At 39.8% G+C, this 19,589-nt stretch overlaps 1 protein-coding gene across 9 annotated transcripts in view; it reads left to right on the forward strand.

The window, feature by feature from the left end:
• The window catches only part of GRHL2 (grainyhead like transcription factor 2), a 294,199-nt gene that overhangs the window by 257,959 nt on the left and 16,651 nt on the right, over positions 1-19,589 (forward strand). For all 9 annotated transcript variants that reach the window (XM_029591826.1, XM_029591824.1, XM_029591828.1 and 6 more), the window contains one exon: positions 8,043-8,128. In XM_029591826.1, the coding sequence (XP_029447686.1) occupies positions 8,043-8,128 (86 nt within the window). The remainder of the gene's footprint in view (positions 1-8,042; positions 8,129-19,589) is intronic.

Below are 19,589 nucleotides of genomic sequence, written 5' to 3' on the forward strand. Positions count from 1 at the left end.
ATACTTTATTTGGTCATCATGACCTATTTCGAAAAAGTAAAGTGTAGTTTCCATAGTTGTTCATCTGTGGTTGTTGTCTAGATGTCTTGCTGCAGTGTATTAAGCTCTGTCTACCAAAGGTTTGGCTAGGGATCACTTCATGCTGGTTGCTTACATCTTTGACAACCTATTCTAATATTTTATCATAAACATTTTCAGGCAGCTGAATTCAAGCCTATTCCCCTATCCTCTCGGGTTCTTCCACTGTAACTGTGGTTTAATGGGTATGTATGTCACCTAAAATTATCTACAGGAGGTGGGCAAAAGGCAAAAGTAGTTAACTGTCCATCTATTGGTAAGATTTCTAGCCTTTAAGTTTCAATATCAAAAAGAAAAATGTCATATATAATAAAAAGATATAGAAAAATGTATCTCAATTTATATACCTTACAGGTGTACCAAGATGACCAAATGTCCCTTACAATCATCTCTGGCTAGAACTAAGCCAGGGTGAGAAGAAAGGATGACAAATTGTGTGATTATATTTATTTATTTATTTATATGTGGTGTGATTCTGTATATAATCTGTTTATTCCTTTGAGGGACCCTCCCTCTCTGCCTGATCATGAGAGGAGAAGAAAGTTCCCAGCCTACATTTGAGTATCCTCCTTTCTGTCTGGTATTTGAAAGGTGAGGGGAACCAATCAGAGTACATCCCCCTGCCCTTCTCCATAGGCCTTAGAACCCTCACCCCCTTGTTAGTAGACATAGGAGAATCTGTGGCTCATTTGCCACACTTGGCTGGTGGAGGCTTAGGACTGTTTGGCCATGTCAGATAGAGGGAATCTATAACCACTAGCTAGGTGGTGACAGGTGACAATTGCCATAGCCAAAAATGGGTACTTGGGATGCTTTGTATAAAGATGAGGTGTTTGATTCTTGTTGTCCTTATATGCCACTTAGTTATATCATGGGGATGAACCTTGAAGGACAGACACCTATATCAATATGGAAAGTATCAGATATGTGATTCCCCAATTTGACTTGGAATGACCTATTAGATAGGAAGGAAGAGAGCCATCTGAGAGCATTACCTTCAATCCCAATATTGCTTAGCTGATGGCATAAGAGGGTATGGTCCACAGTGTTAAAGGCGGCTGTTAAATCGATTAGCACAAGAAAAAAGATTCATCAGAATCAAACCCTTGTAAAACAGAGTCCATTAATAGGGAGGAGTAAAGTCTCAGTTGAACGATGTTTCCTAAATCCAAATTGATTAGAAAAAAGAATAACTTGGTCTTCCAAATGATTCACAAGTTGAGATAACACAGCTTTTTCCAGTACTTTTGAGAGAAAAGACAAGTTGGATATAGGCCTATAGTTGTCCTAGCCTTCGATTCTACTGGTTCTATTTTTCAGAATCTGTTTCATCACAACTTGCTTTAACTCAGATGGTAACAATTCCTTCTGAGAGAGAGAGAGATTAAGATTATGATTGTCAGAGTGATAACACTGTCTACATGTTTTAAGGGACCGGCTGAAATTGGATCACGTGGGTGAATAGCAGAGTTAATTTTGGCAATAATTTGGCTAATTTCAAGATTAGTTACTCTGTCAAACATAGTCCATTTAGCCAGGCCATGTGAAACTTCAGGGGCTCTTGTGAGAGAACAGATGGGGAGATGACTTTCCAACCTATTAATTTTATCTAAATAAAGATATGGCATACTCGTTGCAAGCAGCATTTGAGAAGTTATAATTTCTCAGGAAGGAAGATGACGGGTCCTTAACTAAATGTTTGACAACATCGAAGAGTAGTTTAGAATTAAATATTACTCCATGAATCTGTTTAGCATAGTAATCCTTTTTTGCTTTATTAGTTAATGCACAGTATTTTGTTAGAAGAGATCTATATTTTCCTATGGATTTAAAAGACTTATATTTCCCCCATTGTTTTTTTTAATTTCCTGAGGGTCTATTTGGTGATTCTTAAATTATCATTGTACCATGGCTTCTTATGTTTGGAAGTATTCTTTTCTTTATTAATATTTTTCGACTGGACTGACGTTTTCAGCTGTCATTGATGATCTGATCCCAGGAATCAAATGCCGAAGAGGCATTATCTTGATTTATTTCAGGGAGCTTATTTTCTATTGTTTCTGAAAGTACCACCATATCAATCTTTTCCTGAATATAGAGGTATGATTTTTATCTACACTTTGAGGGGGTTGAGGAAGGTTATTTCTGCATTTATTAATTGGTGGTCAGACCAGGACAGTATAGTGTGAGAAGTATTAGACAGTTATTGGTATTGGAAAATATTATATCTAAAATATGTCCTGTTTTATGAGTAGCTTTAGAAACACTGGGACCACCACAAGGCATTCTTTCTCTTTAAAAACATATCACAGGCTACAGTTCTAGGTGTTTTGTCTACATGAAGGTTAGTCTCCTACAATTAAGGTGGCATCTGGAGATGAAAACACCTTAGTGAATAATTCAATCAGTGGTGAGCAATCTTTTTGTAAGACATTAGACAGTAGACCAGTCCTATGTTTAATTAAGGAGCTTTTAGAATTGCCATCTCATAGGGAGGGTTAATTTCTACTTTGTTGGGTACTAGCTTAAGATCTTTTTTACTAATTATTAGTAAACCCCCACCTTTTCATTTAGGTCTAGAGAAATGAAATACATCATAGTTAGAATGAGAAATTTGGTTTAAGAGAACATTAACTTTGTCATTAAGCCAGGTTTCAGAGATGCAAAAAAAGTTGGATTTAAATCCTCTAACAGATCATGAATCAGAAGGATATTTTTCAGAAACTGGGCATTTAACAGAAGCAGAGTAAACATTAAGCAAGAAGAGATAACAGAAGGGTTATTACATATCATTGGACAGACCAAATTTGGTTTCCTTCTTAGCTTCATTCTGGGGATTCTTCTTAGATCTCCATACAACCCCCAGCCTAGGATAGGCTTAATGAAGCACATTTGATCCATGATTTGTTGCAGTGAGGTCCAGTGTACTACCAAGTAAGCACTTCAGGTCTATACCTTGGGTCTGCATGAAGGGGTGCGCTCCTTTGTCGCGCTCCTTTGTGCATGCACCTCACGGCACAGGCGCCTTTGGCATTGCCACCGCTCTTAGACCCTGTAGTTGTCTGTGGGAGGGCGGTGGGCAGGCTGTAGGTGGGGGGCAGCCCTCACAGCACTGGCGTCTCATTGTTAGAGCCGGGCGGGCTCACCCATCATGTCATCATGCTGCCGCCATGGATGTCCTGCTTCCTAGCCTGTGGAGGAGGCCAACTATCTGCTGCTCAGCCAGTGGAGGAAGCCTTCGGTGTTGCCGTATCGCTTAGATAGGCCCAGGAGTCTTTGGTGGGTGGGCTGTGGGCAGAGGCAGCCCTCACGGAGCTGGCATCTCACTGTTAGGGCCGACCGGTGGAGGAGACCACCTGTCTGCTGCTTGGCCGGTGGAGGAAGCCTTCGGCGTTGCCATTGCTTTCAGATACGAATTACTAGCAGTAAACTTTCAATTTCATGTTTGAGTTCTTTCAGAATCCTGGGTTGAATATTATCCAGTCCTGGTGATTTGTTACTATTTAGTTTGTCAATTTGATTTATTATGTTGTCCATTATCGCAGAGTTTATTTTTCTTAAGTTCCTCAGAATCATTGCCATCAAAGAATGTTCCTGGTGTGGGTATATTTACATATACAAACCAGTTGATGACAAGATATCAAATCAATAATTGTAAAAAGTAAATCAGAAATAGAATGTTTAAAAGCCAAACAATAGGCTACAATAGGAGCATCCATTTTATGCCAGTGTAAGCAACTTTGATGGTCAACCCTGTGGACCTTCGAGGGCTGTGTAGGTTTTCCAATATATAACAAGGTGGGTATATTCACACCATCCTCCTCAGCAAAGACTGAAGGTAATAATTGTTGGGGGGAAGGGTTCCTACTATTTCCTTGTCTTCCGTGAGCAATCATTTTAACCCTCAATTATCTAGCAGCCCAACTGGCTGCCTCACAAGCTCTTTGCTTTAAATGTATTTGAAGAATATTTTCTTAGTAGTTTTTACCTATATGGCAAGCTACTTCTCAAATTTTCTCTTAGTCTGTCTTATTACTGTTTTACATTTAATTGCCAGTGCTTCTGCTCTGTTTTCTTCATTTGGGCCTGCCTTCCATTTTTTTGAAAATGCCTTTTTGCCTTTTATTGCCCCTCTCACCTCCCCATTAAACCATGCTGGCAGTTGCTTAAGAACATAAGAAAATGCCATACTGGGTCAGACCAAGGGTCCATCAAGCCCATCATCCTGTTTCCAACAGTGGCCAATCCAGGCCATAAGAACCTGGTAAGTACCCAAAAACTAAGGGCCTTATTTTCCAATATCGCATTGGTAACGCATTAGGGGGCATTACCAATGCAAATGAGGCTTCTTTCGTGCAGTGGGGAAACATCGTGTGCGGCGATGTTTTCGCCATTCGCGAAAACATTAGCGCCGCACGCGATGTTTTCCCACTGCACGATGATTCTTTCAGTCTTTTATCGCGGTGCACGATATTTGCCGGTTTCTTTTATCGCAGTGCACGATATTTGCCACTTGCCACGATAGTCCCAGACAGCCTGTTGCAGGCTCCTGGGGGAGGGAGGGGGGGGGGGGGAGGGAGAGAGAGAGAGAGAGAGAGAGAGCGAGCGAGCCTTACTATAGTGCCTATGCCCTACATAGGTATTTCAATCCCTATGGGAGGGCTACCTACTAACTCGGGGTGGGGATTAGGTATGAGCGTCGGGGGTTGGGGGCCACTTTCGCATTCCACATGAGACCTACGGACAGAACAGTGGTCTCTAGTGCAGATTTGCTGGCCGTCGGAGTGAGGACGCTCACTCCAAGAAGTGGTTTGGGCAACGTTCTCTCTACCTAGCTTGATGGACACTCTACCTGGGCAACAACATGCTAGGTGGAGAGAATGTTGGCCAAATCTCCGCTTGGAGTGAGCGTCCTCACTCCGACGGCCAGCAAATCTGCACTAGAGACCACTGTTCTGTCCGTAGGTCTCATGTGGAATGCGAAAGTGGCCCCCAACCCCCGACGCTCATACCTAATCCCCACCCCGAGTTAGTAGGTAGCCCTCCCATAGGGATTGAAATACCTATGTAGGGCATAGGCACTATAGTAAGTCTCTCTCTCTCTCTCTCTCTCTCTCTCTCTCTCTCTCTCTCTCTCTCTCTCTCTCTCTCTCTCTCTCTCTCTCTCTCTCTCTCTCTCTCTCTCTCTCTCTCTCTCTCTCTCTCTCTCTCTCTCTCTCTCTCCCTCCCTCCCTCCCTCCCTCCCTCCCTCCTGTAGCGCAGTCCATAACGCGAGGTTGGAGTTTGTAGTTATTAGCCGTGCTAGCAGCCACGCTAACACTGCGGCTGTTTCGCCGCACACGATACACAGGTTCCCGCTTTACATATGCTCCGCCCCCTGAATACCAAATGACTAATTTGCATTCGCAAATTGCGTTAACAGCTGTTAACGCAATTTGCGAATTTATCGCACACGGTACAGTGCTTGGAAAATGAGGCCCTAAGTCTATTCCATGTTACCATTGCTAATGGCAGTGGATATTCTCTAAGTGAACTTAATAGCAGGTAATGGACTTCTCCTCCAAGAACTTATTCAATCCTTTTTTAAACACAGCTATACTAACTGCACTAACCACATCCTCTGGCAACAAATTCCAGAGTTTAATTGTGCAGTGAGTAAAAAAGAACTTTCTCCAATTAGTTTTAAATGTGCCCCATGCTAACTTCATGGAGTGCCCCCTAGTCTTTCTACTATCCGAAAGAGTAAATAACCGATTCACATCTACCCGTTCTAGACCTCTCATGATTTTAAACATCTCTATCATATCCCCCCTCAGTCGTCTCTTCTCCAAGCTGACAAGTCCTAACCTCTTTAGTCTTTCCTCATAGGGGAGTTGTTCCATTCCCCTTATCATTTTGGTAGCCCTTCTCTGTACCTTCTCCATCGCAATTATATCTTTTTTGAGATGCGGCGACCAGAATTGTACACAGTATTCAAGGTGCGGTCTCACCATGGAGCAATACAGAGGCATTATGACATTTTCCGTTTTATTCACCATTCCCTTCTGGCTACTTTTTGGGTTGGGTTTTTTTTTATGTTTTGTTTTTTTCAATACAAACACTCAGTTAGTATTAAATACAAACACTCAGTTCTTTAAAAGTCTGGAGAACACTCAGTTCTGCAGACTTTTAAAAATAAACACACTACCTACTGCTACTTTATTGACTGCCTAAAAATACAAACAATCTAACTTGTTTATTCACTGCCTACCTACTGCTACCTTATTGACTGACTATTTAAAAATAAAATAAAAATAGTCTTCCTTTGAAGTTTTTATCTTCCTTCCAGCATGTCCATAAGGTATTGAAGATTCCAGGTGGCTTGAGAAGATGGGGTTAGGGGTTGCCAGTCTAGTAAAAGGGGGCTGAAAAGCAGGATTTTGCTCCTAATATCGTTAGGAAATCTCATGTCCCAGTGGTCCTTGAGAGTTCTTGGAGGGGCAGGGTTTTTTTATGGGGGGTGGGGAATCCAGCCCGATGGCCTTCAGGGTTTGTTTTTTTTTAAGTTACCTGGATATATTTTGAATATTTATTTTATTTATTTAACATTTTTCTATACCGAACTTCATGACAAGCTTCATATCAGGCCGGTTTACATCAAACTTGGGAGTTAACTTAACAAAAAAACCATATAACGAGAAGGCTGAGGCGCAGATACAAATAACAGGGGGAATGAACTTGGAGGCTAGAGTAGCCAGGAAATAAAGGACAGAATAAACTGGAGAATGAACATGAATGGATATACAATTACTGGGTTGGACATTTAGTCTATTGGGCTAAATGAAAGCACTGTTGCGATGTTATGTTTGAGGGAAGGTTTGGACAAAAAGCCAAGTCTTGAGTTTTTTCCGGAAGGTGGTCATGCAGGGTTCCAGTCTTAGATCCATCGGCAGGTTATTCCAGATGATGGGGCCAGCTGTGGAAAGTGCCCGTTCTCTCGTGGAGGTTAGTCGAGTGGATTTAGTTGGGGGAACTTGAAGGGTTCCTTTGTGTGCCTCTCTGATGGGTCTTGCAGATGTGTATGGTTTGAGTGGTAACTGAAGGTCTAAAGGGAGTTGGTTGTGTATGGATTTGTGGATGATGGTGAGAGCTTTGTGCCAAATTCTGTATTTAATAGGTATCCAGTGTAGGTTTCTAAGTGTCGGGGTGATGTGAGTTCTCCGGTTAGTGTTGGTTAAAATCCTGGCTGCTGAGTTCTGGAGCATCTGTAGTGGTCTGGTGGCCTACTGCTATATAATTATGTTTAAAGTTATCTGGATGCATGTACCTGGATAGCTTTAAGAATGTTCTGTGGCATAATCAGATTTATACCAGATAAGTTACCTGACTTCTCTGAATATCCAAGTTATCCAACTAACTGTAGCCCATGCCAGAATGCCTCTGATGCACACCCATAAGTTTTATCTGGCTAAAAGTATCCAGATAATGTGGAACCGGTTGGCATAGCAGGATTTTCAAATCCCACAGTCTATCCAGCTAAATCCCAAATTTATCCAGACAAACTGTTTGAATATTGAGCTCTAGGCTCCTAAATTTAGGCACTCAGCCCTAGTATATTTTGAAAAGGGCCAATTTATGAAGCTAACTTCCCAAGTTATACACTTAAATCCTTTGAAAATCAACCTCATAGGACATAATTTATTAAAGCATTTTTCTCACTCTGTGCTTCCAGGGAGAACCTTGACGCGATTGGTTTTTCTCTGTTTGTATAGTGCTGCAAAACTATCAGTGCTCTAAAAATAACATAACACTTCCTCCTCTTATGATCACAGATTTTGGAATTTTATGATTTCTCTTGCTATTGTGTTGCTTTGAGTCTTAAGGAGCCAAGATGAATATTTGGTTGTAGTTATTCACTCACAGATAATTTGTTACATCATTTTCTTAATTGTTTCTGCTCTGAAATCTAATCTTTGTCCTTTCAGTGCTTTTGTATGTGAGGAAAGAGACTGAGGAGGTGTTTGATGCTTTGATGTTAAAGTCCCCCACAATAAAAGGTCTAATGGACGCAGTAAGTATCAGAAGTCATCATCACTTCATTTATATGCCCTTGTAAAAACATAGAAGAGAGTTTATGGTGTGATGCAAATATGTGGGGTCCTTTTTGAAAAGGTTTTATCTTTCTGTGTCTCAAAGTTCTTGATTCGAAACCTTTAATTTATAGTTAGTTATATTATGAGGTCAATATTCAAAAGGGTTTGTCTGGCTAAGCTCGAACGTCCCCGGAGTTTTAAATATTCTGATGCCCACTGGATGACTGGGTAAGTTATTACATGGCTGAAATGTTGCCGGATTGTTCATATATATATATATATATATATATATATTTTTTTTTTTTTTTTTTTTTTTTTAAAGGAAGGGTGGAGGCATTTCAGGGGTTTGGCTTAAATTTTCCCACCAACACTGAATTTCAGCACTAGCCAGGTGAAGTTATCTGGCTAACCTTGGTTGGGAAAAATAGCAGGCCTAAAGTTAGCCAGACACCTTTTAAAAAAATCTTGTATGCCATGCAGGTGCCGATTTCCCCTCACTGTTACTGCCTCCCTACCTTATAAAAAGATTTTGGCCAAATCCCCACCACCTGAACCTTCAAAAATGACCCACTAGGCTGAATAGTAAAGTGCTAGGTGACTGTTATAATTTACTTTTTTTTTTTGGTTTGGCAACCAAACAAAAAAAAAATAACAAAATGAATCCAGATGAAAAAAATATAATAGAACTGAAACTTTTGGAGCTGCATGACCCTACTTCTTGGTACCACTTGTATATATTTATCTTTGCGAGCCTCTGTAAAATAACATAACATATATTAAAAGCAAGTCATAAATATTGGAAAGTTGATTTCTGATGGTCATGAAGCATCCTGATGTGCACATTAGATTCTTGCACATCACACTACTATACTTATATGGAACAAAATTTGAAATGATAGTCTCATTACTTATTGATTGAACACAACAATGATAAATGCTAATAACACATTTTTTCTCAAAATATATCATCTCTCCAAAAGATACTATATAAAGTGATTAGTATGCTGAACACTCCAAAATGTCCTGATTTTACATGTTAATACTTGGGGTTGGTAACGTATAAAATGGAAGCAATGAACAAAATACTATACAGTCATTTAGCAGACTAACAGGATCATGCATCAAAATGCGTTATGGCGTTATCGCAGGCGTTAGGGCCCTAATGCTCACAATAACACCATAATTCATGCAATATTTATTGCAACGCGTGGCGTGAATACACATTTTTTTAAAGTATTCAAAGGGGCAGGATTGGGGAAGGGTTTGGGCAGAATCAATGAAAATGAGGGGCATTATCGCATTGGGTGATAGTGAAACCATGCTATTGCACGCTTTTAACGCCGGAAAAAATGACACCTTTTTTCCTGGTGTTAAGCTGTGAGATATGCTCAAAGTGGGATTCACGATATTTATTGCAAATACCGTTTTGGGCATTTTCAGGCGGGGGGAGAGTGGAGTGTAGAGATAGAAAGAGAAACTCTTGAATGGCACACATAGTAGTCAACTCTTTATACCACTATAGGAGGGCCAGCTAGTAACTCGAGGTGAGGTTTTGGTGGTGGTCAAGGGTTTTGGGGCCAGTTTTACATGCACAGTGAGATGTACGAACAGCACAGTACACAGTGAAGATTTGACGTGATTTAGAGTGAGAAAAGTCACACAAAGATGAGATTTCTACAATGTTCTCTTGCCCTACCTTGATGCACTCTCTATCAGGGTACTATCAAGCTAGGATGAAAGAATATATATAGTGATATAAATAGTTGACTACTATGAAAGCCTCATAAAGTGTCTCTCACTCTCGCTGTCTCTCATATATATGCCTGTTTGGGCACTTCGCAACTTGCGAAATAGAAGGAACTCTAAAATTATCATAGCCATGCCCCTTTTCCTTATCGCAGGCGTTATTCATGTGAAATTTATCTCATTTTGAAGAATCTAGGCTTAAGGTTAAAAGTTCACTTTCTATGACATTAAATGTAGTGTGGTTGCTATGTTTGTCCCCTCATTGCCAGACATTATCCTTCTGTAGCTGAAAGTTCTACGTTTATCTCTGTCGTTTGGCAAAACACCCCTACCCCCATCCCCATCCTTTTACTTTATATCTCTTTGAAAGCAAACACACCACATCACCAATATATTAGAACTTGTAATCGTGGATGCACGAAGGTGAGGATAGCTTTTCTTATTTTTTCAATTTGTTCTGCCTTTTGTAACATTTCAAATTGGATGGGATTCTGGTACCATGAGTATTTCCCTATCCTCAGAGGACTTCATTTAGTAAGCATTTTCCCCATAGACACAATGGGAGAATAGCCTTAGTAAATCAGGCCCTAAGTTTGTATCTGAGGCAAAGGAAGGTGAGGTGACTTGCCCTAGATCACAAGAAGCATCAATGGGATTTGAATCCTGGCTTCCCTGGTTCATAGGCTGCTGCTCTAACCACTCGGCTACTCCTCCACACCATTCCCCCCCAACCTTCCTATCACACCAGATTTGAAGGATTTGAACCCGATGCAATAAGTTGAGCAAAACACAGATGCTCGCAGCCACGTCCCCTGAGCGCCCAATGCAATATTCAAATGAGAGAGAAATCGGAGCAGCATACAAAAAAGAATGCGTTAGGGAGACGTGCATTTCTGGCACTCAGAGGTTTATTGCATCAAGCACACGGTCAACTAGATTGTATGTGTTCCTAACAAAAATGAATCATTTACATAAAGTTATGGAAATCTCTAATGTCTGTTTACCAAAAGGAAAGGAATCGCCCATGATTTTTTAAGGTGCTCTTTAGCTAATCATCATGCTTCACTTCACTACTCCCTACATACATTTTATTTTTTGATCTAACTCCAAATAACTAAATCTCAACCTCTCTGGACAACCCTACACTAAAAAGGTCACATTTATCCAACACAGAGGACCACATTTTTATGTTTCTCATGAGCCCTTGACCGCGAGTAAACTTTACTTCACCTCCAGATCGGGAGTTAATTTTTCTGCATTAAAAAATGTGTGTTGGGCACGCAGCCTTTGGGCGTGCTTTCCTGTATCACGAGGTAATAGCTAATCTTTATTTCCATTGAATTTACATGTATTGGGTGCTATCCCAGTATTCGTTTGTTAGGGCATGCATTTTAGACATGATAATCTCTTTGCTGCATCGCTGGTTAATTCTAGGTGCACGAAACGCACGCTCAACCATGAGGAAAAGTGCGCATTTGGCTGTATTTGGCTGCATAGGCCTGTATTTTCAAAGCGAACTTGTGCTCATCAGTTATTTTTTAAAATACTTGGGTAATTGGCTGCGAGGACACACACATTCACCCATGTAAAGCTACAACGTGCATAAGTGCTGACTCTACTGCTGCTAAATTTGACTTTAATATAAAACAAAAAAACAAATGAGATAAGCAAAAGATAATTTTAATTTTGGCCAAGATGAATCTGATGAAGGACTATGACCTTCAAAACAAAGGTATCAAAATTAATGTTTTGACTCTACTTTTCCCTAGTGAGTTGTTGGGCCTTTCCTCCGTTATTTGGAACTTACTAATGCTGATGGCAGGCATTGAAGGCAAGAGACCAGGCCTCTTATAGACTGCCACTAATTCTGCCGCAGATCTCTCCTCCACCCTGGAGACCATAGGTCACTCTAGGCCAGTCCAAGGTGTGCAATGCGCACACCAAGTGGGAGTTGGAGGAAGGGTCACTATCCAGGCTTGTACTGGATAGTGACCCTTGACCACGTGGCCTGCAGCCATATCGTGTTCTTTTGCTGAGGGTCAGAGTGACCCCAGTGTCTTTATAGTTTTGTAACTTAAATGTCTACAACCCAAAGGCATAAGCCTAGTACATTTATCTATAATGTGTCAGGTATTCACTTAGGAGTAAATGTTCAAAGTATATGCAAAAATAGCATATAAGTGTGTAAGTAGCATGTATTGATGGATATGGGCTGGGGTGGGATGCAGAAGTACATGCCTAGTTGCTATTGTGTTAGGGATATGCATTTGTTTTAATTAAATGAGTAAACCATGACAAATGAGGATATTGTTGGTTTATGCTGAATGAAAAGAACTGAAAATAGCTTCTTACCCAAAAATTTTCAACTTTTTTGGTATTTTCATCTTCAGCTAATTAAAAAAAAAAAAAAAAAAAAAAGGGCTCCATTGAGGCCTAAACCCAAGGCTGAACCTTATTACTGAGGCCAGTCCCAGTCTTAGGCCCATGACCTACTAATGGACCCATCCCACTGCTGAGGCCCAGTCCTAGGCAGTTATTGCCTTTTATTTAAATCATGTTTTAATTTGTTTAACTCACGAACTCCGTAAACTTAATATGTTTCATTTTACCCACTTCTTTCTATGTTTATTGAGGAAGCACAGTCCTGAAAAATTAATACAGAATACTTTTCTGTAAAGGACCATGTAGGTATGCAGTCACATTAGTCCAGCTGCTAATTCTATTCCAGATAATTTGTAATTTCTCTATGTGTAGAAAGGCTGCAGTTGCTAGTTGACAACACCAATACGTTCTTGTTTTACTTGACCTTACTTTATAAATTCTCTCCCGATCCTAATACCATCTATTAAACAGTTTAAAGTGAATTAGCTTAGCTTTTGCTTCTTTGATTCCCCATAGAGAATCAGAAGTCATATTTTCCCTAAGTCAGTTTCCCATTGTTCTTTTAGTCTCCTCTTTTCATGAAATCCTGGGAATCCATAGCGCCATGAATGAGTACTTTGTGTGTGTAAGTAGATGAGAGAGAGAGAGAGATGTGTGGAAAATGATTAACTGTGATGTAGAAAGTGCATGGAGTACAAATAGTGTGAAGTGTGAGTGAATAAGAGAGACTAGGAATAAAGATGTTTATAGAATGAAAAATATGCTTCTAATAGTCTAGAATAAATAGTGGAACTGTTGTGTAGGGCAGTGTTTCTCGTCCTTTTTCCTGTTGTGACACACCTGATGGACAATGCTCATGTGTGACACACTGCTCACAACAATCCACAACTAAACTAAAAAAAAATATCTTTGTATTACTTTTATTTTTAAGAATGACACAAGTGAAAGATGAGTATTCTCTCTGAACAGAAATAACATACATTTTTGTACAAGCTGTGTTCTCTATCCCCCGGGGGCCACCAACCTTTTCTCTTCTGCTGTCACTTTCAGGCCCAGCAGGGGAAGATAGAATCAGTTATCACTAGCACAGAAGAGAAAGATAAGTGTCCTTTCTCGCTCCAGCAGGAATGGAAGACAAGAGCTGTGTCCTGGGCCAGTGGGTGAAGAAGTCTGCCTTGTGAATCGTACAGCCTTGCATACCCTCCCCTCCCCGCACAATTAAAAATTATGCAATTATAATAGATTTAATATGAAAAATGGCATTAAAAGTACAGTCTGATGTAAAATATCACACATGTATAATTATATTTATATGCACTGTTGTGGTGCCAACTAGAAAACCCTGAAAAGTAAAAATGACACTTGGAACCCATATGGCATTAGTTCAGTTTGGATTAGCACTCAAAGTCACGAGTAAAGAATTATAAGAATAATATAGTAAAACCTCCATACTAAAACAATGCTAACTGCCAGCATGCAAACAGTAACAACCCTACTTATGAAAAGGTAGAAGTGATAATATTACACCAGGCCCTAAAATATCAATACACCTCTTATTATGAAAATAGAACAAGACAGGCTGCTATAGATCCCTACACAGAAACTGCACATTGGCAGAATACCTCACTTCGGTCATACATGCAGAGTACAGACAGACTCTCACCAAATACAGAATAAAAAGAACATACTGTAAATATGAATGTAAATATAGAGCTAAAAACTGAACTGGAAACCACAACACTACAACAATGGAAAAACAGAATCAACAATTCTCATAAAAAATAATCATAAATTATAAAAATCAATAGTAATAAAATCATACTAATAAAATACATATTTCATAACAGCTGGAGAGCAGAGTAACATCCAGCAATTCTCATAAAAATGTTTCAAACACCAATAAAACATTTCAAAAGAGCAGACAAAAACATCCAATAAATAAAACTAATAAGGATAAAAAAATAAATAATCTCCTGCTCTCCATACCTAGGAGCTTTTGATTTCACTGTATGCTGAGATTATCTTAGATTAGGAAAGGGAGAGGAAGGGGTTTCTTGCTCAGTCTTTCTCCTTTCTCTCATATTTGCACATGCTATCTCTCTCACTCACATGCTCAGTCTCACACAAACACACAGGCTGTCTGTCACTCACTCTTGCTCAGTCTTACACACACACACACACACACAGCCTGTCTCTTACTTTCACATGCTAAGCCTCAAACAGGCATGCATCCACAGGCTCTCTCTCTCTCTCATGTGTTCGGTCGCACACACACAGGCCGGCTCTCACTCACATGCTCAGCCTCACACATTCTCACACATTGTTTCTTTCCTCCATGGAGCACAAGCAACAGCAGCAGCAGCAGCTTGAAGTTTCAGTCTGTCCTCCTCCAGCCCCTGGAGCTAACAGGACTTGTTCTCTTTCTCGGGGCTGCGGGGGCTGATGCTATGCATGTTCAAATTTGGCTCTCACTGCTCCTTCTCTTATTCCTGTGTGGGTCCACCTCACTTCCTCTTCCGAGCCATGCAGATAAGAAAGTCATACCACCTGCACGGCCCCCCCCCCCCCCCCTCCCATCCCTACATCGTCTTTCTAGATGGTCGCTTAGTGCTGCAATCAACTCTGCTATTAGTGTTCTCCACGGCCTTGAAAATGCTGACAGCCTGGGCAGAGGAGGAAATCTTTGCAATCTGCTGGAACAGAGGAGAGGGAGGGAAGATTAGCTGCAGCAGCAGGAGACCAAGGAGTGCAGTATTCTGGCTACAGAGGTGGTGATACACCAGCTTGTACTTTGTGACACAGTGGTATTTCGCAACACACTGGTTGAGAATTGCTGGTGGAAGGTAATGTGGGGGTTAAGGTAAGCAAAAGCAGTTTATAAAAGTGTCAGTTACTCTTTAAAAGCACCTTTTGCAAGAGATATGGAGCTAGTTTTTAAAAGCAGGGGAAAGTTTAAAAATATAGTTTCAAAAAATCCCCTGTAGTTACAAATGAGGGCTCATGGTATTAGATTTCCACCATGGTTCTGACTGAGCTGGAAATACAAAGGAGCAGGAGGAAACTGTGGATGTTTTCTAACAGAGTACAAAAAAGAAAGTTCAAATTAGATAGATCTCATAACATAAGATTTGGCACACTGGGTCAGACAAACGGTCCATCAAGCCCAGCATCCTGTGTCCAACAGTGGCCATCCAAGTCACAAGTACCTAGCAAGTACCCAAACATTAAGGGCCGGATTTTCAAAGTTCTACGCACATAAATCCACTGGATTTACATGCGCTGGGCCTATAGCCCCCGGGACACATCTAAATCCCGGGGCTTCAAAAAAGGGGTGGTCCAAGGGCGGGGCCAGAGGCCTCCGGCACAGTGACCATTTGCTGCTGTGTTGGAGGATCACGTGCCGGGGCAGGAGCAAAAGGTAAGACAGAGGTTGGGAGGGGTTAGAATAGGGCTAGGGGGTGGGAAGATTAGGGGAAGGGGTGGAACGGGTGGAACGGGTGAAGGCCGCGGACGAGGGCGCGCACAGGGTGCACAATTGCACATCCCCTTGCGCGCGCCGACCCTCAATTTTATAACGTGCGCACATGTTATATAATCGGGCATCAATGTATGCGCGCCAGGTAGCGCACGCACATGTACACCCATCGCTTCTTTTAAAATCCTACCCCTAAATGAATAGATCCCAAGCTACTAATCCTTATTGATTAATAGCAGTTTATGGACTTCTGCTCTAGGAACTTATCCAAACCTTTTTTAAACCCAGTTACACTAACTGACATAAATTCTGGCAATGGATTCCAGAGCTTTATTATGAAAAAAGTGTTGTGTAGAAATAACTCCCAGCGGAACTAATGGAAGGTGCGTTACTACAGCGTCTGTGTGGCCCAGAGTTGCCTGAAGTTAGAGTAATTCTTTATGGCTCTTGTAGTCTCTTGAAACAAAACTGAAAATATGTGTGAATCTGTGTTTGTGGACATGTCTGAGGGCAGAGTAGAGGGTATTAATGGAGCATCTGCGGTGACTCCTGTGTGCACTGATTACCTTTTGGGTAATGCAAATATTTTCTTTTTTTAACTAAATATCTTCCGAATGTCTGATAGATTATTTTCAGGATTTTTGTTTCATTTACCCTTCAAAGGCCAAAAATTATTTAGATGAATGAAGCCTGAAATCTTAAAAAAAAAAATAAAAAAAAAAATTTTTGTGTGTGTATTTGGGGCAGGGGAATACATTTAGGGATGATCCTATATTTTCATTTTAAGCTGTTGTGTCTAATTTTGGATTCATGATTATGCAGTGTAAATTCAGGGTTAAGGAGGGTAATTTTCAAAGTCATTTTCACAAATCAGTGCTTTACATCTGGAATTTTTTTTTTAATTGCCCACCCTATATGCAGGTAAAGGTATGTGTGTAATGTCGCTAAGCATGCACTTTTATCTGTAGTAGAGGAAGCATTCTTGGGGGTGGATTTGGTGTTTGGAACTGCATGCCTACTTTTGAAAATTCAAACGTATTCACATATGCCTGGTGAAAAAGATTATCTGCACAAAATGTATATGCAAGAAATTTTTCTTAGACAAGCTCCAAAGTGAAAACATGTGCATACTTTAACTTTGAAAATTAGTGAAAAGTCTGCGGATAAAAAGGTACCCAATGGCTTTGAAGATTTGCAGCTAGTCTGAAAATTATCCCATAATGGCCAAAAAATGTAAGACATGAACCACAATATTTAAAACCTGCCTCAGATCATGTCTGCAATACCCCCCTTTAGAATAATGCTTCTAGCTTACAGTTTGATGTCTGTAAGGCTACACACAACAATATCTGAGCCAAAAATATTTTTAAGCCACTTGAGTAAAAATCCCCTTATTCAGGAAACAAATTGTCTCTGTCCATATACAGTCATTCAGATATAATGATGTACTATATAGATGTCTAATTTTATATCATATATTTAATATAAAACCTTATATGTGTTTTGATTCTGAATAGAAAACTGAAAGGGGTTCTTTAATCAAAGGTTCATAGCATGCTAAACCCTGAGATACGGCCCATGCCTGTCCAGATCTGAATTTACCTTGTTATTGAGTGAGGATCATAAGTTTTGCTTTTTCCCTACAAGTCAATATCTCTGCATTTATTTTATTAATATTCTGCTCAATAGAACATTTCAAGGTAGATTTTATACACACAGATTACTGTATGATATAATTATAGTTCTGTGCATCAAACCTTCAAGGGGAACACAGCTTTCTTCTTTTAAATGGCAACACAATACATTCCTTGCAATTCATTTACAGGATATGCAGCTAAATATAACACGTTTCAGTTATATAAGCATACTGCACAATTTTATTGGTTTCTTGACAGCTCTGTTTAAGTATTAAATGTTAATGTTTAACTTTGCAAGATGCAATGAATGGCACCAAGGGCAGCTAATCCTGAATCAACTGTGTCACAGATAGGTATCCCCCTATGGAGTTTTATTATGTTTTTTTTCATCAATATTTGTTACCTTGGTTACACTGAAAAGAGATTTCAGAATTAATTTTGAATTACATTTTTTTTGTTCCTTTTTATGCGATAGATGAAGCTTTAGGATAATAAGGTAGACCTACAGATGTTAGGATTGCTAAAGTAGTCTCGAGAGTGTGCCATTTTAGATGTGATGCAAAGGGCATAGCAACAGTTTCTAAATTAGAATTATTTCTAGACTGGTAGCTGTATTACATCAAATGGATTTTCTTCTGGTGTGACATATTGCAAGAACCTACTAAGCTTAAGCCAATAAAATATTTCATGCCAATTTGTGTGGCAGCAGGCTGAGAACCAGGGAAGCTAGGGTTCAAATACCTACTGATGCTCCTCATTACCTAGGGTGAGTTATTTAACCCTCCATTGCCTCAGGAAAAAAACTACTGGGAGATTCATGAAGCCGCATAGGGCTATAACACGCATTAAACAACATATTTAACGCATTAAACAACATATTAAACATATTAAACATATTAAACATATTAAACAACATATTAAACAACATATTAAACATATTAAACAACATATTAAACGCATTAAACAAGCATTTAACAGCTGGTTAAAATGCTTATAGTCGTTCTACAATTCTTCTCCTTTCATATCCAAGTTATTTTTCCATGTTTTTTGTAACTTTCACACATCCAAAATATTGTTATAATATTTGTTAAGTTTCATACTATATTTGTTCTTGTATTGGGAAATGTTCTTTACTTTGTTACTCTCTGCCTTTACTCACATTGTTAATTGTAAACCGGGTTGATGTGATTCCTATCATGAAACTCGGTATAATAAAAATAACAAATAAATAAATAAATAAATAAATAAATATATTGCATGCTACAGCCCTATTGCAGCAATATTGCACAATATTCATGATAATTTTCATATTTAGACCTAGATTCCCTCCCCTATTCAATGAGCTGCTTTGCATGGATTTTGCAAATCCATGCAAAGCAGCTCATGCATAAGTAATTTATTTAAAAAATTTTATTTTAAAATAAGTTGGCACAGCACATGCAGGAAGAGAGACATTGCATCCATAACAACAAGGCCTAGTTTGCAAGTCACAAGTAATTGATACAGCTTCCATCTTTTACCCCAGGGAAAACCATAAGCTATCATGTCTCCCTAAATGCAAAGCTTTTGAAGAAAGATAAGGTGCAGGGTACAGACAAGTATCAATGCTGGCCTGGCAAATTAATGCAATTAATTATTGACCTTGGCCCAATAATCCCAATAACCTTTCTGAACCTTTTTCATAAATCATTTCTTTGTGTTTGTTTATAGGTTAATTGTTCTATTAAAGCAATCTCATATGCCTGTCTGCTCCAAACTGCCATAAAGCTTGTTTCCATAACAACACTATAGTGAATCTCCCAGCATGTAATAAGTGATCTGTTAATGTAAATAAAATAATGCAGTTTACTTAGAAATTTGTCAGCCATGTTTTTATCTACAGTTCTGGGGAAATCACTAATCTAACATGGGAAAATCAAGAACCTAATGTAGGTCCCAATGCTCCAGAACGCGAGTCCCAACCCCCCAGAAAAGTGGACAACACTGATAAAAGGCTGTGGGGGTCAAACCTGACCCTCTCCTCAGGCTGGGGCCACCACTAGAGGTAGCCCCAGCAACCAAAGTCAAAAAATAGAAGTGTGTTCGCACGACTGAGTGTCCCCTTCCCAACAACCCAATCAGCATGCTGAAAAACATGGCAATAAGGTTCCCCATACCCCTTTTCTTTAAAATAAATGGCTGACAGGTTCCCCCCCCCCC

The sequence above is a fragment of the Rhinatrema bivittatum genome, chromosome 2 (assembly GCF_901001135.1).
Source record: "Rhinatrema bivittatum chromosome 2, aRhiBiv1.1, whole genome shotgun sequence".
NCBI lineage: Eukaryota > Metazoa > Chordata > Amphibia > Gymnophiona > Rhinatrematidae > Rhinatrema > Rhinatrema bivittatum.